Source organism: Natrix helvetica (assembly GCF_964273705.1).
Source record: "Natrix helvetica genome assembly, chromosome: 5".
Lineage (NCBI taxonomy): Eukaryota > Metazoa > Chordata > Lepidosauria > Squamata > Natricidae > Natrix > Natrix helvetica.
The window spans coordinates 76,659,307-76,683,256 of NC_138551.1; the positions used below are offsets into that span (position 1 = coordinate 76,659,307).

The 23,950-nt window shown below is 45.4% G+C and overlaps 1 protein-coding gene across 1 annotated transcript; it reads left to right on the forward strand.

Annotated features, from left to right (window-relative positions):
• Nucleotides 1-4,251: 4,251 nt before the first annotated feature.
• Nucleotides 4,252-23,950, forward strand: FFAR4 (free fatty acid receptor 4). Its single transcript, XM_081953953.1, has 3 exons — nt 4,252-5,054; nt 14,389-14,517; nt 23,429-23,950. The coding sequence occupies exons 1-3, from the start codon at nt 4,527-4,529 to the stop codon at nt 23,834-23,836; spliced, it is 1,065 nt and encodes a 354-aa protein (XP_081810079.1). The 5' UTR covers nt 4,252-4,526; the 3' UTR covers nt 23,837-23,950.

Consider the following 23,950-nt stretch of genomic DNA (forward strand, 5'->3'; position numbering starts at 1 on the left):
ATATACGGTCATAGGGAACCTTCATCCCTTCAGCTCCAGCAATACAGCCAATAAGGGATGTTGGTGGCTGTTGACAATATCTCCCAGCTGTCTCTACTACTAGTGCCCAAATATCAGCAATATCTGGAGGCCACAAATTCTTCATCTGAAACTCTTAGATCTACCATCAATGAAAGTAATTATTTAATCTGATAATTTCTAGATGTGAGGGGTCCTTGGTGTTCTCTGAGCTTGGTGGGTTTCTTGTAGATGTGTCATTACCCAAACTAGGTTAACATTATCAGTGTTATGTCTGCAACATTTGCAAGAAAACCACCAAGCTCAGAGAGCATCAAGGACCCCTGAGCTACAAATATTCTCTTTATTGGTGCCTTCTAGATATGTTGGATATAACTCCTTTCTTGTAATCAAAATTACTGGTTGATCTGATTGGCGATGGGAATTTGCAGAGAATACCAGATTAGAAAAAAGATGTAGACAGTATTGGTTTGCCGAGACTGTTCCTATTTCAGTATTATTCCAATATTTAAAAGGTAAGGTTTCATTTCTTCTTTCCTGTAACTAACTTTTAATCTTAACCACTTTCTGAGTAAGCTCTTAGCTGGTGACTAAAAATCAACACAAATTCAGTCTCTTTGCAAACATTAAACAGTACAATACAGTACATCTGTTTAGATGGTGAATATTATGTCAACCCATTACGATAAAGACACACAGAAGGGAAGTTTAATCATCCAGGGTTGGGTTCAATAAAAATGCAATTCCAATCCCCAAATGACAGAACAGAGTAACTCTTTAGGATCAAAACTAATTTCTATTTCTCCAGTTTATTTCTTGTAAATGATACTATGATACATCGACCTGTAATATAAGAGAAAGACATTTTTGTGAGTTTGACCATCATGCAAACAGACCAATTTCTGTGTCGGCATGTAGAAAAATCCTTTGTTTGCTTTTTGAACTCGAGTGATTTTCATGAATGATTTGAATCTCATTTGAACATTCTAAACTGCCTCGGACAGTGGTAGTTAACCTTTTTGGCACTGAGTGCTGAGTGGGTGCACGGGCCAGAACACTGGAACCCAGAAAAGAGCAACTGGGTGGTGTGCATGTGTGTAGTGGCCGGCTGCTCCTCTGGGCTCCGTCGCATGCGTGCGTGCTGGTCAGCTGCTCTCTTCCGGGTTCCAGTGCGTGCATGTGCGCCGGTCAGCTGGTCTTTGTGCATGCATGTGCCAGAACCCACAAGACAGCAGCTGGCCAGCATGCATGCATGCGCTGGAACCCAAAAGGGCAGCTGGCGATGGCGCACGTGCCCACAGAGAGGGCTCTGCGTGCCACCTCTGGCACATGTGCCATAGGTTCTCCATCACGGGCCTCGGAGACCATCTGAATTGCTTTAAGATTTAAAGGGTTGCTGGAAAGCTTGATGAAGCAGTATTCAGGATTAATGAGGTCATGTCGTGTGACTTCAAACTGTTTCCCAGGTCACTCTTAAATGAGGTGATAGTTTAGATCCATGTTTCTCAACCGGGGCAACTTTAAGACCTATGCATTTCAACTCCCAGAATTCCCCAGCCAGCCATGCTGGGAATTATGACAGTTGAACTCCACAAGGTCATAAAATGGTCAAAGTTGAGAAGCGTCAGTTTACATTAAAGCATTCTGCAAAGTAAATATTGCGAGGTTCAATAATGAATTCTGATTAAGCTTCTCATCCTAGGCAACCTCAGTGCAACAAAGCAAGGCATATTTAATTGCAAGTAGGCGATTGTATATAACCCTTTCAGTGCTGGACTGTTTCGGTTAATCTGGATTTTAAAACAAGCGATTTATCATATGCTTAAATGTCATCTGAATGACTGTGCCGTCCTGACATTTTTCCTAAACACAAAACTTGAATTTTACTTGGAGGTGCTCAAGATATAACAGAAAGATATGGTTGTCCAGCAAGAACCACTCTCCCGTCTTGGGAATCAAAGGAAGATGGCAATTGTGGGATCAATGGAAAACACGGTATACATTTTAATAGGAAAACAAAGTCCAGTTGCTTTTGGAAAAAATACCTTTGGGACAAGCAAGCCACATGTTAGGACAGAATGGGCCAACTCGCTGCAGCTAACTTGCCATGGTCAACTTGCTACGGTCAACTCACCATGGCCAATTCACCGTGGGGCAACTCATTGCAAGACAATTGAACAATTCAATACAATACAATACAATAGAATAGTAGAGTTGGAAGGGACCTTGGAGGTCTTCTAGTCCAACCCCCTGCCTAGGCAGGAAACACTATACCGTTTCAGAGAAATGGCTATCTAACATCTTCTTAAAGACTTCCAGTGTTGGGGCATTCACAACTTCTGGAGGCAAGCTGTTCCACTGATTAATTGTTCTAACTGTCAGGAAGTTTCTCCTCAGTTCTAAGTTGCTTCTCTCCTTGATTAGTTTCCACCCATTACTTCTTGTTCTACCCTCAGGTGCCTTGGAGAATAGCTTGACTCCCTCTTCTTTGTGGCAACCCCTGAGATATTGGAACACTGCTATCATGTCTCCCCTAGTCCTTCTTTCTCTTAAGCTAGACATACCTAGTTCCTGCAACCGTTCTTCATATGTTTTAGTCTCCAGTCCCCTAGTCATCTGTTGCTCTTCTCTGCACTCTTTCTAGAGTCTCCACATCTTTTTAACATCGTGGCGACCAGAACTGAATGCAGTATTCCAAGTGTGGCCTTACCAAGGCATTATAAAGTGGTATTAACACTTCACGTGATCTTGATTCTATCCCTCTGTTGATGCAGCCTAGAACTGTGTTGGCTTTTTTGGCAGCTGCTGCACACTGCTGGCTCATAATTAAATAGCTGTCCACTAGAACTCCAAGATCCCTCTCACAGTTACTACTATTGAGCAAGGTACCACCTATACTGTACCTGTGTATTCCGTTCAATTTAATCAATTTAATTCAATTTAATCATTTAAAATATTTTTATTTTATTTTTTATCATTCACATTTCATTTTGTCTCTCTTTTGGTATTTTTTCTTTTATGATTCAATTCCACTACTTCTTCGATATTAGGGTAACTCTAGTCCCATGTAGAATTGTCCCCCGGCAAGTTGGCTGTGGTGAGTTGTTGTAGATGAATGTTCTGCACTGTGAGCTAAATTATGTTCCTTTCTAAACAGGACTTAGGATACAGGTAGTCCTCGGCCTACGACCATAATTGAGCCCAAAATTTATGTTGTTAAGTGAAACATTTGTTACGTGAGTTTTGCCCCATTTTACGACCTTTCTTGCCATAGTTGTTAAGTGAATCATTGCAGTTAAGCCAGTAACACAGTTGTTAAGTGAATCTGTCCTCCCCATTGATTTTGTTTGTCAAAAGGTCGCAAAAGGGGATCACATGACCTTGGGATGCTACAAGTGTCATAAATATGAACCCACGGCCAAGCATCTGAATTTTGATCACATGATCACAGGGAGGCCTCGAAGGTGGTAAGTTTGAAAAATGGTCGTAAGACACTTTTTTCCACTGCTGTTGTATTTGTAACTTTGAACAGTCACTAAACGAATTGTTGTAAACCGAGGACTAATCCTGTAATCCTCAATTCAAGAGGTGGGCACATCATACAGCAATATTTTTGGGCACATTAATTGATGTACATACATACGACTGATGTTTCTCGTCTCTTAATCTTTGGCTTTGTGTTGCAGCCCTAAACATTACATAGAATGGTTAAATAGGAGGTGGGCAGCATATACAATCAATCAATCAATCAACCAGTCAATCAATCAATCAATCAATCAATCAATCAATCAATCAATCAATAAGGAATTACTTTCTTGCTCATTCTAAAAGCCAGGGTGGTAGACTAGCTAAGTTAAGACTACTTGTACTCCTCTGTCGTTTTCCCTCTTCTAAAGTTTCCTTCGGGTTCTGTCACTTCATAGCCCTGAATACTCACTTGGTCGCAGGACAGGTTCTCTCTTTCTCCTACCAAGCATTATAAAACAACTACCCTCCTTCCTTTTTTTTTCTCCCTACGCGAGCGAACCTACTCTTACTAGTTCCTCAAACTTCTCCCCACTGGTCCCCTTTTGCTTTCGGGGTGTGGGTGACGACGCATTTTCGCTTCCCGCTTTTTTTTCTCGACGGCCTGTTCCTAAGTCCTATCGGGGGGAGGAAGAGGAGGACCTGCCAGAACTTGCGAACCTGCACGCAAAAGGCAGCGATCCTCGCTCCCCCGCGCTACTTACTACTCCTCGTAAAGTCCTCGCTTCCCCTCCCTGCGGCGGGACAGGGCGGCAAGCTCTCCTCCGCCTCCCGCCACTTCCTCGTCGCCCCAGCCTCAGCCAGCCTCCCAGGGGCTCAGTCCACCCCGAACTCGCTTGGAAGGAAGGAGGCGGCCGATCGGGGGGGACTGAGGGGGGGGGGTGTCCCTATCCGGCTCGGGTGCGGAGCTAACAGGACTGGACCGAAAACTGCTGCTCCTCCGCCCGGCTCGTCTCCCCGATGCCCAGGGCGCTTGCCTCTCCATGCCCGGAGCCGGGGCTGGCGGGAACGACACGTTCTTCCCCTTCTTTTCGGACTTCAAGGAGGCGGCAGTCCGCCTTGGGCTGAGCATCTTGGAGACGGTGGTGCTGGCGTCGATCTTCGCCGTGGCTTTGGTGGCCAACGCGGGCGCCATCCGGCTGGTGCTGCGCCGCAAAGGCCGGCCGGGCGCCGCCAGCTGCCTGGTGCTCAACCTCTTCTGCGCCGACCTGCTCTTCATCAGCGCCATTCCCATCATAGCGGTGGTGCGCTGGACCGAGAGCTGGACCCTGGGCGAGGCCGTCTGCCACCTGCTCTTCTTCCTCATGAGCCTGAGCGGCAGCGTCACCATCCTCTCCCTGGCCGCCGTCAGCCTGGAGCGGGTGGTCAGCATCGTCCGGCTCAAGCCCTCCAAGCCCTGGAAAGGACGGCTGGTGGTCACCTGCCTGCTGTCCATTTGGGCCTTGGCAGCTCTGGCCACCCTCCCGCTCAGCCTCTTCTTCAGCGTCCAGCCGCTGCCCACCAGGGGCCAGGTGAGTTGATCCTGGTGGTGGCCGGAGGTCAAGTGACCGACCTGGGGGGAGCCATAGGACCCCAATGGGGCAAGAAATGTGGTGGCAGGTGTCCAAAGGCACAATTTTAATACCCATGTCCTAAGCACCACTTAACTTACATTTAACAGATGAAGAGAGTTGGAAGGGACCATGGAGGTCTTCTAGTCCAACCCCCTTGCTCACGTAGGAAACCCTGGCCTATACCATTTCAGACAAATGGGTTGTCCAAGCTCTTCTTAAAAACTTCCAGTGTTGGAAGTTTTCTTTCTTTCTTTCTGATTTTCTCTAGTTATCTTCTCAGCTTCAATAGTGCTGCTCTTCTTGCTCCCCTCCATTTCTCCACATCAGTTCTCCACAAGTCAAGATTGCTCAGTGAAGGTCAGGGCTGAGTGTGGATTAGAACTGGGATCTCCCTGTGTTAAGTCAGGCTGTAGCCACATTACCAAACAACATTCAAATGGCCCAGTGTGAAACTTACGGCAGATTTCACTTAGAGTACAGGTCCTTCTTAAGAGATATTTAAGCAAAGGCTAAGCGGCTATCTATCTGTCAAATGGGCTATAGTTCCATCCTGTGTGGTGGTTTCACAAGGCTGACTCAACAACCTCCAATGTCCCTTCCAGGTCATTCTATCATTCCTAGGATAAGGCCGCGCAGTGAGTGCGCACCACAATCTGCATTACGTACGATGTGGCACAACATTCGAAAGATTCTGAGGAACAAGAACATTCAACAGACTTCAGGACGTTGAATGCTCAGGGTGTACTTTGAGAACATGCCACAGCTAAATTGTGGGGGCTCAAGCTGCTTTGCCTGGATCACTCTGTCCCTACATCACCAACCCGCCATGTGTCTGCCTTGGACCTTGCCAGACATCCTGCGTGTGGAGCACAGAAACCAGGCATCCTACTTGACAGGGGGGGGGGGGGTGAACTTCTCTATGCGTTTACTGCCAATTTATTGTGTTACTTTGCTGAATGTGTAGCAGGTGAAGTCCTTTGCATGTGCAGCAAAGAAATAAACAGGAGATGGAGGCATGGTTCAGTCCCATCTATTCCACACCAGCCTGAGTTTCTGCATTAGCTATAAAAGGAGATTCATCAGCTTCCGTTTATCATCAAACCAGGGGCAGAAAGAAAGAATTTTCTTCTTCTGTTTCATTGCAGGCTTTTTTGTTTCTTTTCTATGTATGTCACCTCTCATAACTTCTCCATGAGCTTCTGAAGGAAGAATAAAATTCTCCATATTTTTTAAAGTAGTTTTTAAAAAGTAGCATATGCTGGCCTCGCTGGGGAAAAGAAGTTTCTTACCCCAGCTTAGTATGAGAGGAATAGTGAATGGATAAACAAGCCAAAATTTGCGCCTCTTTTCTTGCAATGTACTCACTTGCCTACTTGAAATTCTTAGTCCCCTGTGGCAGCCAAAACAAGCTTCCCACAATGAACCAGCAGATCACCTGGTACTTGCTAGATCAAGATGCAGGGGTGACTCTGCATTTCGATCTCCTGCTATGGAGATTCCAGATTCCAATTTTGAACAGGAGAACCCCACAGAGAATGCCGAAAAAAAGTAAAAATCTCAGTTAAAGGAAACTTCTAAAATGCATTTTATGCATCTCAGCCTCCTCTGTGAGAGTACAAATAACGTTATGGATAACATGCGTCTCAAGTCAACTGTCACCTGGCTGCTTTTCCTTCCATCTCTTCTTGTGTGGCCAGGATGAGAAAGAAGCCAACTTTATGCGCCAGTCACAAGCTCCAGTCCAAGTTTGATTTGATGGTTTTGAAAACAGACTAACCAGCATGAGAAAGACACGAGTAATCGGTTTTTATTTTCTAATAGAAGGGGGTGAAATTGGCAAACCCAGATTTGCTTCTGAGGGGATAAACCTTGTCTAGGTTCTATGACATACGTCAGGGGCGTCAAACTCAAGGCCCAGGGCCTGGTTCCGCCCGTGGGGTGCTTAGATCTGGCCCACAGGGCTGCCCTGGAAACAGTAAAAAGAACTGGCTGTGCGCGGCCCTCCCTAGCTCCATTTTTGCTGGCAGAGGGTTGCAGAAGGCTGTCGCAGCCAAAAATGGAGCTTGGGAGCCTGTTTTCGCTGACAGAGCTCTTGGGCCACCACAGGCGGCCCTGACACGAGTGATGTTGAGCTGGCCACACCCACCCTGCCACCCCACCCTGCCTAGGTCATACACAACCCTGATGCGGCCCTCAATTAAATCACGTTTGACACTCCTGACATACAGTACATGAGTGGGTCTCAACCTTCCTAATGCCGTGGCCCTTTAATACAGTTCCTCATGTTGTGGTGACCCCCAACCATAACATTATTTTAGGTTTTCTGTATTTTTTCAAAAATACGTGTTTTCCGATGGTCTTAGGTAATCCCTGTGAAAGGGTCGTTCGACCCCCAAAGGGGTCCTGACCCACAGGTTCAGAACCACTGCAGTACATGCTGGAGGTTTGGAGGCAATATGTTAAATTCTGCTTTTTTATAGTGAGCCTTGTCTTGTACTTGTGAGTTTGGGGAAGACTTATATTACATTTGCAGACATAGATGCTTTTCCTCAGAAGGTAAAAACTGCCATGCTCCAGGAATTAAAAAAGATAAGACCCTGCCCCCAGTCCATGTACTTATTTATTTATTGATTATTTATTTAGCGATTTGGTAAATAATATCTACAAGTAATGTCAATTCTTTCAGGGAGGAAACCTGCCAAATTATAGTTACAACTTACAAAATAGGGATGCAGAGAGCTTGAAGCTAGGTACCTTTCGGTGTCTTTTTCTAAGACAGTTAATGCTATAATTATTGTTTTTGGATAGAATTAGAGAACCATAGGCAACCCCCTTTCTCAAGATGCTGTGATTGGAAAACCTAGTAAATCAGTCCGTAAGATTTGAAAGTATACTTGTCTATTGCATACGTTCAACCATCTTCCTTCCATCTCTTCCCATCTTAGCATTTTAAATGTAATGTTTCTCCCCCTCCCCCTTGAAATCTCTATGATTTTGTAGGGCTTTGAAAATGCCAGTATATATACAAAAATGCCCTGGATGTTTTTATTCAGTTTGGTTTACTTAATAGAGATTCCATTTTATCTCTGGAGTGTGATGTAGCCGAATTCAATCCAGAGAATTTCATCTCTCTTTTATCTTTCATCGACCTATCATCGATCTACATCAGGGGTGTCAAACTCAAGGCCCTCGAGCGGAATCCGGCCCAAGGGGTTCTTAGATCTGGCCCGAGGGGCTGCCCTAGACATAGCAAAGTATGGTCCCACAGCGCCTCTGCCAGTGAAAACAGAGCTCGGGAGCCAAGTTTTCGCTTGCAGAGTGCTGGAGGAGGTCGTCACAGCCAAAAAGGGTGCCCCCTGGGCAGTGGTGGGTTCCGGATCCCAGTGCAACCGGTACGGTGTAACGGGGCCCGGCGTCCACCACATGAATGCGCGCAACATGCACACAATGCCCAGCTGCTTCATGGAGCGTCGGGCAGGCACTGTACACTCTGTGCGCAGAAGCGCCAAATACTGGTAAGGAGTGCGGGCGGGTGGGTGGACCCTCCGGAGCACCGTACTGGAACAGTACCTGGTGCTCCCGGCAGGCACCGGTACGCCCATACCAGGGCGTACCGGTCATAACCTACCACTGTCCCTGGGGCACCCAACATCACATACAAGTGATGTTGAGCTGGCTATGCCCCCTGGCTCCCTGAGGTCAAACACAACCATGATGCAGCCCTCAATGAAATCGAGTTTGACACCCCCGATCTACATCTATCTTTCTGTCTGCTATCTTATCTATCTATTCATCCATCCTTCCATCCATCCATCATCTATTTCAATTGTGCTTCCCCTGAAATATATTAAAAGATCTGTAGCATAGAGGCCAAAATTGTAAGCTGTTCTCCATTCAGATCCTGCTATAAAACAAAGCCAATTACTTAGTTCCGTACTCGACTGTATGTGTTGGGAAGGATTGATGAGATTATTAATTTTCAATGCTTTGAAAAATTTGTAACAATGAGCTACTGTGACCATGAATTGATAGAAACTGGAGCAAGAGGAAAGTCATCTGGAAAGTCATCTGAGATTGACTTTGCTTTCATTTTTGGAACAGATTAAAGAGCTTTCCTATGACAAAGCTATTTGCCATGTGTGTTTGTGTGCCTACAGCATGCAAAACCAAAACGTTTATCAGCTGCCGTGTTACAGTTTTTGTTTGTTTATATTTATTGCATTTGATTGTTCTGATCATAATCTGCTTTGATGTGTTGGCTGAAGAGCAGTTAAAGAACGATTCAAATCATAAATGCCTTCATTATCATGATGGGGTTAATGATCTTCAAGCAATTGCAGCAAATGAAGGAAAGGTCTATGACAGATAGAAGTGTGACAGTTGGGGGAGATTCATCCACGGTGAACAAAATCCCCTCTGTCTGTTTCTTGTTCAGATCCAAGCAAAATATTATACTGGCCCAAAAAGTAAAATAAAATGTGGCATCGCAAACTGGAGAGCTGAGCTTCGTTCACCCCAAAGTACAACTGACGTTTAGCTGCCTATTACCAGGTTCACGGAGTACTTTACAGTCCTAGCAGTACGGAGTGTAGGCGTATCAAAGAGATTGCATAGGCTTTGATTTAGGGATTTTGAGTTATGCAAAGTATCTTGACCATCTTGCAACGAGTGAGCAAACAAAAACAGAGAAGGAAGAAACTCTCTCTTTCACTTAATAACTGAGGTATAGAATAAAACTGGAGGAAAGCTGAACATGTTGTCTAGAGCAAAGTTTGGGAAGATTCATAAAGATCATGGATGAGCATTTCCTCAAGAAAAACAGGATTGAGATAGACATTCTCCAGCCTCTGAATCCCACGGTTTTACATTGAATGAGCTCCCATCAACCAAGTGTTGGGGAACCTATGACACGCGTGCCTAAAGTGGCACATGGAGCCATGTCGCCTGGCACGCGCAGCATCACCCATTCCTCTCCCGGGTTTCTGGCTTGCATGCACACACGACGATTAGGTGGCCTTCGTGCATGTGGCAGTGCCGGAAACCGGAAAAGCTGGTCTTCCATTTTCTGGCATGAGCATGCGCACTGGCCAGCTGATTATCATGTGCGCATGTGTGCCAGTAACTGGAAGACTAGCTGGCTGGGGCGCATGTGAGTGCCGGAAACCGGAAGTTCATTGATTTCTTGGTGATCTCCCATTCAGAATCTATTTCGATCTAGTCCTGATTAGTTTAATGTAACCATCTCTCACTCAGCTTTGCAAATAGGTTTAAGGCTGATCAGAAGCAAATAGTCTCTCTGGATCAGTGGTGGGTTTCAACATTTTTAGAACCTCTTCTGTAGGTGTGGCCTGCTTTGTGGGAGTGGCTTGCCAGCCATGTGACCGGGTGGGAGTGGCTTGCCAGCCATGTGACTGGGTGGGAGTGGCCAACTTGTAAAATGTGGTGAAACTCACTTAACAATGCTCTTGCTTAGCAACCAAAATGCTGGCTCAGAAACTCTGGCAAGTCCAGACTTGTGGACTTCAATTCCCAGAATTCCTCCTCCAGTCATGTTGGCTCAGGAACTCTGGCATTGAAGCACGCAAGTCTTAAAGCTGTCAAGTTACAAGACCTTTGCACCCCTAACCATTTAGAAAAAAAAACCCAGGGGTGTTCAAACTTGACAGCTTTAAGACTTGTGGACTTCAACTCCCAGAATTCCTCCTCTCACTCTTCATCTTGGTTATGTGCGGACAGACGGGGGGGGGAGGCAGCTGGAACCGGTTCTAAATGGCACTGTAGATTTGTGGAACCTCTTCTAGAGAAGTGGTTAGAACTGGCAGGAACCCACCCCTGCTCTAGATACACTGTTCTTCCTTTAAAACACATGAAATGTCATCTCCAAACAATCAAAGATGGCCACTTCAGACGGATACTGAGAGGTGTGGACTTTAAAAAATTAAGTTTTAGAAACAGAATGAACATATAAGGGTCCATACTGTAAATATTTCAGTATGCAGAAATACACCAAGATGCAAATAGGGAATGATTTTATATTAAGGAAGAAAAACATTTCCACAGAAAGATCTTTTGCTTTATGTGGGGTTTGAGTGGGGGAATCCAGACTTCATCATGTTTATAATGGAAAAATTTACATTCCTCACTAATTTGATCAATTGATGTTAGTAATATCTGCTTTATACCTGTCCACTAATAGATGCCAACAGTTGACATCATTTTGTTTTTCCTTTGATGACCAATATTCCTGTTAAGTTATTTGCATAACATATGCAAATAATATAACTATTATTTGCATATGTTGGATTGAGTCTTGGAAGCAGTAGGCTGGATGGAGTCTTGGAAGCAGTAGGTGTGAGCTTAAATGGACTCCAGAGGATGGTAGAGGACAGGAAGGCCTGGAGGAATGTTGTCCATGGATCGCGATGGGTCGGACACAACTTCGCAACTAACATCAACACGAAGAAGTATGAGTTTTCTTAACCATTAAGCAAAATAATTAGAGTAAAGCTATTTTAATTCTGTTTTATAGAATGTATGTTCCCCTATAACACCTGACATGATAAAAAAATTAAAGCAATTCCAATTTTTCAGATTGTTGATTTTATGTCGGATTAAAACTGAAAATGTTCATGAATCCAAACCATCTTTGCTAGTTAAATTCTCCAAAGACCATAGAGAGGAATAAGGGCACAATATGATAGAACTGTCTTATAGCACAATATCATATAAAAGGTAGAACCAGAGACAACACCTTTCTCAAATCCCTACTTTGCTTTGACCAAGCTTAATAAAAGTGGGGCTATTAGTTCAGGGCTGATTCTAGATGATCAATAGATGGCAGCAGAGTCAGAACTTTTAGTGTTTTCTGTGTCTCTTTGCTGACATCTAGGGCTCATCTACATTTTTGCAGTCCAAATCTAGGAAGCCTAAGATACTGTTGTATGCAGCAAACACAGCCTTCATGGGTATTTACACTTCTATAGCCAATTAAGCCAACCACGGGTGAGTTATTAATCCCAGGTTTCTGATTTCTGGCTCTCAAACAATACTGCATTTGCAAAACAAAGAAAATCATGACGTTCAGATCTGGTTTGTAAATTGTGTGATGAATGATGAACCCAGATTTAGGTAGTACAACTAATGCTCAATTTACACCAATTTGCTTAGCTACAGTTCAAAGTTACCACAGCGATGAAAAAAGTGACTTATGACTGGTTCTTGCAAGTACGACCGCTGCAGCATCCTAGGGTCACATGATCAAAATCTGAACACTTAGCAACCCGCATCTATTTACGACCGTTGCAACATCCCGGGGTCATGTGATCGCCATATGTGACCTTCCCAGCTGGCTTGCAGGAGGAAAGCTGAATTCCCCTGAACAATCTCATGATTCACTTAAAAGCTGCAGTGGTTTGCTTTACAACCGCAACTTTGGTCATAACATTGGGCACGACAAACCTAACGGCTGCCTTGCTTAGCAACAGAAATTCTGCTCCCAATTGTGGCTGTAAATCGAGGATTTCCTGTAGGGTGATACAGTCTTGATTCATGAGTAATTTACACAGGTAATGCTGGCTGGAGGAACCAGTCCAATAGAAGGGGCCTTTAACGTGTTGAACTTGAAATAAGCTTCTCTGAAATGTTGGGTTACATTACCCATGAATGCTGCCACTGCTCGTGATCTTGTAGATCAGGGGTCCCTAAAACCCGGTCCATGGACCGGAACTGGTCCGTGGCATGCCAGAAACTGGACCGTGCAAACAAGCGAAGCTCCATCCGCGGGTTGCAGGCAACACATGAACCACGTCCCTTCTGGTCCGCGGAAAAATGGAATCTCCCCATGGAAGCGGTCCCTGGTGCCCAAAAGGTCGAGGGTCACTGCTGTAGATGTTACTGAATCACAAAGCCCACAGCTCTTCATCGTTAGCTTAGCTGGCTGGGATTTCTGGGAGTTGCAGTTCAGCAGTACTTTAACTCAGTGGTGGGACTGAGTCAGTTCGCACCTATTCGGGAGAACCGGTTGTTAACTTTCTAAGCAGTTCAGACAGAAGTGGGTTGCTGCCGGTTCGGCCAAACCAGTAGTAGCGGCGGCGGGAGGCAATTCTAAGACAATATGGCATATAGAAAAATGTGCAGAAATGTACGTGTTATGAGAAATCATTCAACAGCAATAAAGAGTTAGAGCAGGGGTCCCCAAGCCCCAGACCACAGACCACCACCAGGCCGTGACCTGTCTGGAAGAGGGACGCGTTGAGGGGCTGACTGGCGTACGTCCACGCTCATGCAGTTCGACTTGTGCAAGTGGCATGATGGGTGGGCCGGCATGCACACACACAGCTTGACTTACGTGAGCAGCAGGCCAGTTTCCCTCTCCCTCACCCCACTGGGATGCCAAGTCATAAAGGTTGGGAACCACTGAGTTTTCTGTTTCTCTTTGCTGCCCCCAAGTGGCCGTCTCGATTTTTGCTGCCAGATACGGTAGCCTTGTTCTTTTGAAGATTTGATGTATTTTCCTAAGGAAATAGGCTTCCTTATAGAACTACAAGTTGTGTAGACCATAAGATGAAACAGGGAACAATACAGATAGTCCTTGATTTATAACAGTTCATTCAGTGACCGTTCAAAGTTACAACAGCACTGAAAAAAGTGACTTATATTCATTTTTCACACTTATGACCATTGCTTGCATTCCCATGGTCCGTTGGCTTAGATTCAGATGATTGATAACTGATTCACATTTATGACAGTTGCAGTGTCCCCGGAGTCATGTGATCCTTTTTTGTGACCTTCTGACAAGCAAAGTCAATGGGGAAGCCAGATTTACTTAACAACTGTGTTACTAATTTAAGAACTGCAGTGATTCACTAGTGAGAAAAGTCATAAAAGGAGGCAAACTCACTTAATTTCTCACATAACGACATACATTTTGAGCTCATTTTGTGGTTGTAAGTTGAGGACTACCTGTGATCATCAGGGAACAAGTACTATCACCTTTCACTTCTAACCTACAGCTGTTATTAACTTAGCAAGATTGAGCTCATAACTTCTAATGTTTGCCAAGCTATTCAGTTTCACTGATGCGATACTTTGGTTTAATTTTTCCTAGAAGTTGATACACCTTTATTTGGATACACGCTATTATTTACCATAATAAATAATGTAATCATTAGCTATTTTGTATCTTATATTTGGTGAGTGATTATGTCACATGGAAGAGTGAGATGGATTTTTCTAAAAGGCTATGTTGAAAATCCAATGGAGTGCTTACGTAGGTTTTGTTCTTTGCTTACAGGAAGTGTATATCTGCACCTTGGATTGGCCCGGAATTGGAGGAGAAATCGCTTGGGATGTCTCCTTTGCCACCGTGATCTTCTTTGTGCCGGGATTGGTCATTGTAATTAGTTATTCAAAGATTTTACAGGTATTTTCCATAGTTTTGCTTCTTTTTTTAAAAAAAAATACGATGCTAAGAGTTGCCAGCTGTTAAAATGCAGACAGTGGTATGTCAAATGGAATTTCATTTTTAAAGACCACAAGAATATACCGGATTTTCATTTTAGCATTTATTCACCGAAGGAAGTTGATAATGCAATAAGCAACACACAACTGACTTTTTAAATATTCTTAATCATCTCAGTAACGTTTATTGTTAAAACATAAGAACATAAGCATTGCCCTGATGAATCAGACCCCACCTAAGCCCAATAATAGAATAACAGAGTTGGAAGGGACCTTGGACATCTTCTAATCCAACAGCCCCCAAGCTTTTGGGCACCAGGGACCTGTTCCGTGGAGAGAGGTTTTTACATAGACCGAAAGGGGCGTGGTTTCGTATGCTGCCTGCATCCCACAGATGGAGCTTTGCTGGCATCTGGCATGCCACAGCCCGGTGCCGCTCCATGGACTGGGGTTGGGGACCCCTGTTCTAGTCCAACTTCCTGCTCAGGCAAGAAACCTTATACCATTTCAGACAAATGGTTATCCAATCTCTTCTTAAAAACTTCTACAGTTGGAGCAGCCACAACTTCTGGAAGCAAGTCGTTCCACTGATGAATTGTTCTAACCATCAGGAAATAAAGTCTAGCAGTCTATTCTCACGGTGGCCAACCAACTCCCCAAGGAGGTCTATTAGTCTTCCAGCAGAGGGCCTTCAGAGATGGTCATGTTGCCATTGAGGTTAATAACCATTGATCCTCCTGACTTTGTGAATCATCATAACTCTTTTCTGAAGCCAGTGTGTCAACTCGCAAAGCATCCCTGGCCTGCTCTCAAGTCGCCATAGACGAGGGGGATGGGAGTAGGAACTTTACAGCTGCAGCAAGGGAGCACTTCAGTAAAAAAAAAAAGCAGCACATTCCAGCCATCTCTCTCTCAAGGCCATCACTGCGGTTATCCACAGTGGCCGGAGGGGAGTGATCTCTAAAACCTGGAAATTGCTTTGTTGGAGAAGGTGACTGATGACACACCAGAGGTGGGTTCCTACCGTTTCGGACCGTTTCAGCTGAGTTGGTAGTACCTCAGCTGGCCACGCCCCTGAACCGATTCTATTGGCAGCGCCATAGGCAGCGCCATCTTGGTTTTTGCTTCTGTGCATGCGCAGAAGCATTTTTTTACCTACTGCGCATGCGCGCGTAGTAACGCACATCCCTGAGTGAACCGGCAGTAGAAGCAGCAGTAGAAGAAGCCAGAACCCACCCCAATGACACACCTTGGGGGGAAGGGGAAACAGGGTCAGAGCCGGGGCGTGGTCAGAGTTGGCTTCACTTGGAACATGCCGACATGAAGCTCCTAATAAATAATTGGATTTCTTTTGAAGCTTGGCTCAAGGCTCATGATTTAATTAGGGTATCGGTTGGAACCCTGACAGCAGTTGGCACCCAACTCCATATCTCAGGATAGGAAATTCCAAAGTGATAAATGGCGGTGATATTTATGTATTTATTCATTTATCCTAACCTAACCAAGCTTATTGCAATGAAACAAAAAATACAGCATATTTAAAACTGTAGTGAAAAAAAACCCTCAATGCATGAGCTTACACTATAAAAATCAATATATCAGAACAGAGAAAACATTGGCTAGATCTGAGGAAAGTGTTCAGCTTCTACCTCAAAGCTGAGAGAGCAGCAGTTAGGTGTGGTTTGGGCAAGAAAGGAATTGCCATGTATGAAGTGAATTTGTAATGAAGCTGCTCAGTCTGTGTTTGTAAGCAGGAAATCTTTAAGCCATGATTCCAAGCCAGATCTGGGCTGCAGAAACCAGACAGCTGGTAGATGGCAGCAAAGGGATATAGAAGACACTCAGATCAAACTTTAATACAATCATAGACCAACGTAGTAGAAAAGCACTTGATCTCTGCTATCATTTACTGATTTCTGAAATCCCGGATCTGATGGCCAACATTTGGGCTTTAAAGGGCATAATATACATCTTAAATTAAGTCCAAACCAGGCTGGTAATCCGTGCAGCCGACTTAATCGATGCTATATATGCCTGACCTCTTACATCCATGTAGGACTGTAGATGCTCCCGATATGTCTATGAGGAAGCAGCTTAAAGAAGGTTGTTGCAACCAAAGCTGCTTCTTTGAACAAATGGCTCCAAGTGGATTTTTTTTTAAATCTAAAATGAATCGTTTAAACAACCCTTTAGGACTCTAAGAGCTGTGGTGGCACAGTGGTAATAATGCAGTACTGCAGACTACTTCAGCTGACTGCTGGCTGCCAGCAGTTCAATTCTGACCTGCTCAAGGTTGACTAAGCCTTCCATCCTTCTGAGATGGGTAAAATGAGGACCCAGATTGTTGGGGGCAATAGGCTGACTCTGTAAACTACTTAGAGAGAACTGTAAAGCACTGTGAAGTGGTATATAAGTCTAAGTGCAATTTCTATTCTGTTTTTCTGTCCAAATAAAGGAATAGCCAAATGAAAGAACATCCTGTCTGGATTTGCAGGAACTATAGTTACTGCAACTCATAGAAGATCAGAGTTTTCTGATTTATAATGTACAGCATCTTTAGTGATTGTACTGTAGTTTTGAGAAGGAACCTCTTCTCCCTTTTCTGTCATATCCAATATTTTCCTAGGTAGACTAAACATTCTTCAGATGCTTGGAACTTCATGCCCTGTTTAGAATGGAAGTTTTCTTATTCCTCTCTGCATGTAAAAATTATAACCAGAATCTAGCATGACATCATACAGCTACAACTTACCGTCATTTGTTTAACGACAGTTCAAAGTTACAACATCATCGAAAAAAGTGACTTGCAACCAGTCCTCGCACTTATGACTGTTGCAAGGAGCGTTTCACAGTCACAAGATCACAATTTAGGCACTTGGAAAAAGGCATGTATTTACAATGGTTGCAGAATCCTAGGGTCATGTGATTGCTGTTGTAACCTTCCCAGTTGGTTTCTGACAAGCATGTCAATGGGGGGAAGCCAGGTTTACTTAATGGCAGCATGATTCACTTAACAACTGCAGTGATTGTGTGACAAAAATGATCATTCAATCAGGCACAACTCACTTAACAGCCATCTTGCTTAGCCCCAATTGTGGTTGTAAGTTGACAACTGTATTTTTCGGAGTATAAGACACACCTTTTTCCCCTTAAAAGAGAGTGAAAATTTGGGTGCGTCTTATACACTGAATGTAGCCTCACCCACCTACCGGCCCCAACTCTTTGGCCTCTGCCTCCCAGCAGTTTATCTCCTTGCAGCAAACGGGGGATGAGGGGGACGCTTGCAGAGGCTGCAATAGTCTATAGCAATCCCTGCAGCCTGAAACAGCTGATGATTGCTCCAGGAGTCAAATAGCTGAGAGGCAGAGGCAGATTTTTTTTCTTGTGCTAATCAGGTTGTTTGCTGCAAGGAGGTAAGTCAATAACTATAAATGCCAATAGAATGTTCAAATTATTTGACTTATTTTTTAAAGACTGCTTTATTATTGTTCTAGACAGTTTAACAAAATGAAGAAACTTTTTAAAATAAATGCTTGATCTGAAGAGGCCCAGTACTATTGTATCTTCTTTTAAATAGCAAAGAATAACTATACTTCCAGAAAGCACATCAATTTTAACAGCATCTGTACAAGTATAGTCTGAAATGTAACACTACAAATAGTGTATACTGTCTGTACTGTTTGTTGCAAGGAGGCAAATTGCTGGGAGGCAGAGGCAGATATTTTCCCCTTGTTTTCCTCCCCAAAAGCTAGGTGTGTCTTATACTTCAGAGCGTTTTATACTCTGAAAAATATGGTATTTGTAAAGGCATGGACTTCTTTGATATTTCATTAGCACATACTCAGACAGCCACTAAATGGCAGGAGATATACAGAAAATTAACAAATTGTTGTCAACTATGGTCACTTCAGTGTTTGCAACTGAGATATGTTAGCTCTATCAGACTCCCACAAATTCAGGGGGGTCATTCCTAATTAAACATATAAATTTAAATAACGTATTTTTCGCCCTATAAGACGCACTTTTTTACTCCAAAAAAGAGGGTGAAAATCTTAGTGTGTTTTATAAGCCGAATGTAGCCACCTGGGTCCACTATTCCCTCTAAGATGTGCGGCAACAAAACACGGTGCAGCAGTTTCCAACTGCCGCACGGTGTTTTGTATTGTCACAGGCGCCAGAGGCTGGGGAGGTCCTTTGCAGACGGCTAGAACTGGCCGCCCGCAAAGGACCTCCCCGGACTTGTTTTGGTGAGCGCGGGATGACTGACTCTATCCTAGCTGCTTGCACCCGGCGCTGCGGCTAAAATAAACCCTCAAAGCCCCTGGCGCTACTTGAATATCTGCTGCCGCCTCCTTCTCCTCTAACAGCACCACATTTGCTGCCCGACGCTGCGGCAGATTTCCTGACAGTGAGAAGTGAAGCCGCCAAAGCTCCCGCCAAAGCTCCCGCCCATGGCAGTGGCAGCACATTTGGAGTGAAGCCGCCAAAGCTCCCGCTGGCGCCCCCGCCCATGGCAGCGGCGGCGGCGCGTCCCCCTCCACTCGGAGCATCTGAGCTGGGCACCGCGTTACCCTGCTGCCCCCTCCTCCTCCGCCGTGCTTTTGAGAAGCCATGAGGCTTTTTTCCCCCTGCTGCCCTCCTCCGCCTTCCTACTGGCTCCCGCCCGTGGCAGCGGCGGCGGCGCCTCCACCTCTGTTCGGAGCATCTGAGCTGAGCCCCGGTACCCCTGCCCCCTCCTCCTCTGCTGTGCTTTTGAGGAGCCATGAGCGGGAGCCAGTAGGAAGGCGGCAGAGGGCAGCAGGGGGAAAAAAAGCCTCATGGCTTCTCAAAAGCACGGCGGAGGAGGAGGGGGCAGCAGGGTAATGCGCTGCCCAGCTCAGATGCTCCGAGTGGAGGGGGACGCGCGAGAAGTGAGAAGTGAAGCCGCCAAAGCTCCCGCCAAAGCTCCTGCCCATGGCAGCGGCGGCACATTTGGAGTGAAGCCGCCAAAGCTCCCGCTGGCACCCCCGCCCATGGCAGCGGCGACGGCGCGTCCCCCTCCACTCGGAGCATCTGAGCTGGGCAGCGTGTTACCCTGCTGCCCCCTCCTCCTCCGCCGTGCTTTTGAGAAGCCATGAGGCTTTTTTTCCCCCTGCTGCCCTCCGCCGCCTTCCTACTGGCTCCCGCGGCTCATGGCTCCTCAAAAGCACAGCAGAGGAGGAGGGGGCAGCAGGGTAACGCGCTGCCCAGCTCAGATGCTCTGAACAGAGGGGGAGGCGGCGCCGCCGCTGCCACGGGCGGGAGCCAGTAGGAAGGCGGAGGAGGGCAGCAGGGGGAAAAAAGCCTCATGGGGGACGCGCCGCCGCCGCTGCCATGGGCGAGGGTGCCAGCGGGAGCTTTGGCGGCTTCACTCCAAGTGTGGTGGTGCTGTTGGAGGAGGAAGAGGAGGCAGCTGTTATTCTGGTGGCGGCAAGGGCTCATCGTGGGCATCTTCAGCAGCAGCCCTGCCCCCTGTGAAAAAAACCAAAGATGGAGCAGATCCACGCAGATGACGTCGCCGCAACATGACTGGAGGAGGAACTCTGGGAGTTGAAGTGCACAAGTCTTCAAGCTGTCAGGTTTGAAGACCCTGGGTTGTTGTTTTTTTCTAAAGGGTTAAGGGTGCAAGGGTCTTGTAACTTGACAGCTTTAAGACTTGCATGCTTCAATGCCAGAGTTCCTGAGCCAACATGACTGGAGGAGGAACTCTGGGAGGTGAAGTCCACAAGTCTTCAAGCTGTCAGGTTTGAAGACCCTGGGTTGTTTTTTTTTTTCTAAAGGGTTAAGGGTGCAAGGGTCTTGTAACTTGACAGCTTTAAGACTTGCATGCTTCAATGCCAGAGTTCCTGAGCCAACATGACTGGAGGAGGAATTCTGGGAGTTGATGTCCACAAGTCTTAAAGCTGTTAAGTTTGAACATCCCTGGGAGTTTTTTTCTAAAGGGTTAGGGGTGCAAGGGTCTTGTAACTTGCCACTTTAAGATTTGCGTGCTTCAAATGCCAGAGTTTCTGAACCAACATGACTGGAGGAGGAATTCTGGGAGCTGAAGTCCACAAGTCTTCAAGCTGTCAGGTTTGAAGACCCTGGGTTGTTGTTTTTTTCTAAAGGGTTAAGGGTGCAAGGGTCTTGTAACTTGACAGCTTTAAGACTTGCATGCTTCAATGCCAGAGTTCCTGAGCCAACATGACTGGAGGAGGAATTCTGGGAGTTGAAGTCCACAAGTCTTAAAGCTGCAGGTTTGAAGACCCCTTGGGGTTTTTTCCCCTAAAGGGTTAGGGATGCAAGGATCTTGTAACTTGACAGCTTTAAGACAATGCCAGAGTTTCTGACCCAACAGTTTGGTTACTAAGCAGGAGCGTTGTTAAGTGATACTATATAATACTTTTAATTAAGTGGGTACCTTGAATAAACATAACTTTGAGTTTCAAATAATACTGATTTTGTTGTTGTCTTAGGTGACACCTGTGAAAAAAATTCAGGTGCTGCTCAGGCATAAAAATGTGCCGCTCAAATACTATACTTTTCTGCTCACACTGAGAAAAAATTAGAGGGAACATTGCCTGGGTCATCTAAAAATGGGGGACATAAAATTGTTCTTAAACTGCTGTTAAATTTATACAGTTGATATAAAATATTTTACTACAGTATTTGGTTCAGAATCTATTTTTTCTAGATTTTCCTCCTTTAAAATTGGGTGCGTCTTATATTCCAGAGCGTCTTATAGGGCGAAAAATATGGTAATTTTTTTGTTGATACAGCATATTATGTCTCAATTCTTTCATATTGACTGGGTCTAAAGTTCACACAAGGAAGGAACTTTGTCAACCATAATACTATGTTTATATAAGTTTGATAGGTGTGATAATACCTATTTAATAAGCATAGTTGTTGATATGGTTGCAGTAGTAATAGGAACATGAATTCTTTTCTAATCCCCATTACATCAAGATTCCTCAGCCACCATAATTTGAGCTTCAGGGTAACAAACATAAAAATAAAAACGGTGAGTCTGGTCTCCCAGGCAGCAGAAGTTGTGATGGAGCCCTCTCGGCGGGCACGCGAGCCATCGCTCCACCTTAGCTCCACCACACATGTGTGCACACCTTCTGCCGGTCAGCTGGTTTTGGGGTCTCTGCACATGTGTCGGGGAGTGGGACGCATGCAGGAGATATGTGTGTATGTTCAGGGGGCGGGAAGGGTCGTGGGTGCATATGTGTGGGTGGGGGGAGTGCGGGGAAAGCTTCAGCGCATCCCCCTTAACCCATTTTTGGTATCAGGAGGCTTCGGGTGGGTCACATGCACATGCGTGGAAAGGGCGAGGGAAGCACAGGGGTGTTGTGCACGCATGCGCAGGGGGGCAGGGTGCAAGGGGGGTGTCACGCATGCATTGCATTATGGGTGTGGGCATGCATGCGCATGCAATGTCTCACATGCTTTTGGCAGGTGACCACAAAATGGTTAGCCATCACTGCTCTATAGCCTTTTTTCAGTTGCGGTTGTGCTGCTCTCTCTCTCTTCTTAAATGATCGATTGTGAATGGTATGATAGAGGCTGCCTTCCCACCAATTCTAGTGAAATAACATTTTCTTCAGTTGTTAGTCCAGTCAGCTTCCATCCTTTGTCCCACATCTTGGGCCGGTCCTGCACTTTCCCTTTTTTTGTCATCTTGAACTCACCTCAAGATGTTCTGTGAACTTGCAGTCAGTCTGGAAAAATAAAAGTTCAGTTGAACCTCTGGTCATGAACACTTCTGACCACGACCAAATCGGGGTGGGTTTTTTTTTTTGTAAGCGCCAAATTTCCTGTTGTTTGTTTACAAACAACAGCGACCGATGTGTGGCTGTTGCGTTAATTTTGGTTTGGTTCGGGTCACCACCAAATCAGGTTGTGACCAAAATTACGGAATGGATTATGGTCATGTTCAGAGGTTCTACTGTAGCCCTTGACCTATGGCCAAAATTTAGCCCAAAATTTATGTTGCTAAGTGAGACATTTATTTTTGTCTCATTTTATGACTTTTCTTGCCACACTTGTTAAGTGAATCGCTTCAGTTGTTAAGTTAGTAATATGGTTGTGAAGTGAATCTGACTTCCCCGTAGATTTTGTTTGTCAGAAGATCATAAAAGGTGATCACATGACCAGTGGTGGGTTCCAGGTCCGGTATGGCCGTACCGGTAGTAACCAGGAGCAGCAGCCACCGTACCGGTATGGTGGCTCGTTTGGCCCACTCAACCAACCGTGTTCCACAGCTGTTTTTGAAGTAACCGGGCCAATTTCGCGTGCACGCACAGCGTGTGACACCTGCGTGACCTCCGCTGAGCAGCTGGGGGTCTCAGGGCGGTGGCTCATTTGGCCCACCCAACCAACCGTGTTCCACAGCTGTTTTTGAAGTAACCGGGCCAATTTCGCGTGCACGCACAGCGTGTGACACCTGCGCGACCTCCGCTGAGCAGCTGGGGGTCGCAGGGCGGTGGCAAGCGCATGCGTGCGCAGCACATGTACACAACTAGGATGCCCAGCCCCGTGCGCAGCATACCAGTTGCAACGGGGTCCGGAACCCACCACTGCACATGACCCCAGGACATTGCAACTGTCATTAATTTGAGTGAGTTGATAAACATCTGGATTTTTGATCCTGCGGATGCTGCAACAGTCGTAAGTGTGAAAAGTGCTCATAAGCGAGTTTTTCTTCAGTGCCGTTATAACTTTGAACGGTCACTGAATGAACTGTTGTAATGTGCCTGTATATAGTTGTTAAAACATTAAGAAATCCTAAACATGATATTTCTGAAACTTTTCCAACGAAAAGGAAGGTCATTCTCAAGGCTTAACTTTCTACTACGTTTCAATTGCAGATCGCCAAGGCCTCAAGGCGACGCCTGCAGGTGGGCATGGCCTACTCAGAGAGGCATCACATTCGCATTTCCAAGCAAGATTTCAAATTATTTCGGACTCTGTTTCTCCTCATGATTTCCTTCTTCGTCATGTGGAGCCCCATCATCATCACCATTCTCCTCATTTTAGTACAGAAGTTCCAGCCGGATGTGAACATTGCGTCATTTGTTTTCTTCTGGATAATGGCGTTTACATTCTCCAATTCAATCATCAACCCGGTTTTATACAACATCGTCCAATTTAGACATGGCTGGAGGCAAATTTTTTTCTGCTGCCGAAATCCCCTTGGAAAAAAAGAGACTACGACGGAGACGTCCGTGAAGCAGCAGAATGGGAGACATTTCACAGTATCGGTTATCACCAGATAACCGTGTGGTATTCCTCGTGAGAAGAAGGTCAACAGCTTTTAAGAGCTGGAGTAAGCAGTTGGGAAAACAATTTGTACAGGCAGTTTTGTTTACCTTGGTAAGAAACATGGATGA

Excerpts from the sequence above, each read along its gene's own strand:
- FFAR4 (XM_081953953.1), top strand. The coding sequence starts at position 4,527 with ATGCCCGGAGCCGGGGCTGGCGGGAACGACACGTTCTTCCCCTTCTTT. Across the intron at positions 5,055-14,388 it reads CGCTGCCCACCAGGGGCCAG|GAAGTGTATATCTGCACCTT; the intron begins GTGAGTTGATCC and ends CTTTGCTTACAG. Across the intron at positions 14,518-23,428 it reads GTTATTCAAAGATTTTACAG|ATCGCCAAGGCCTCAAGGCG; the intron begins GTATTTTCCATA and ends TTTCAATTGCAG.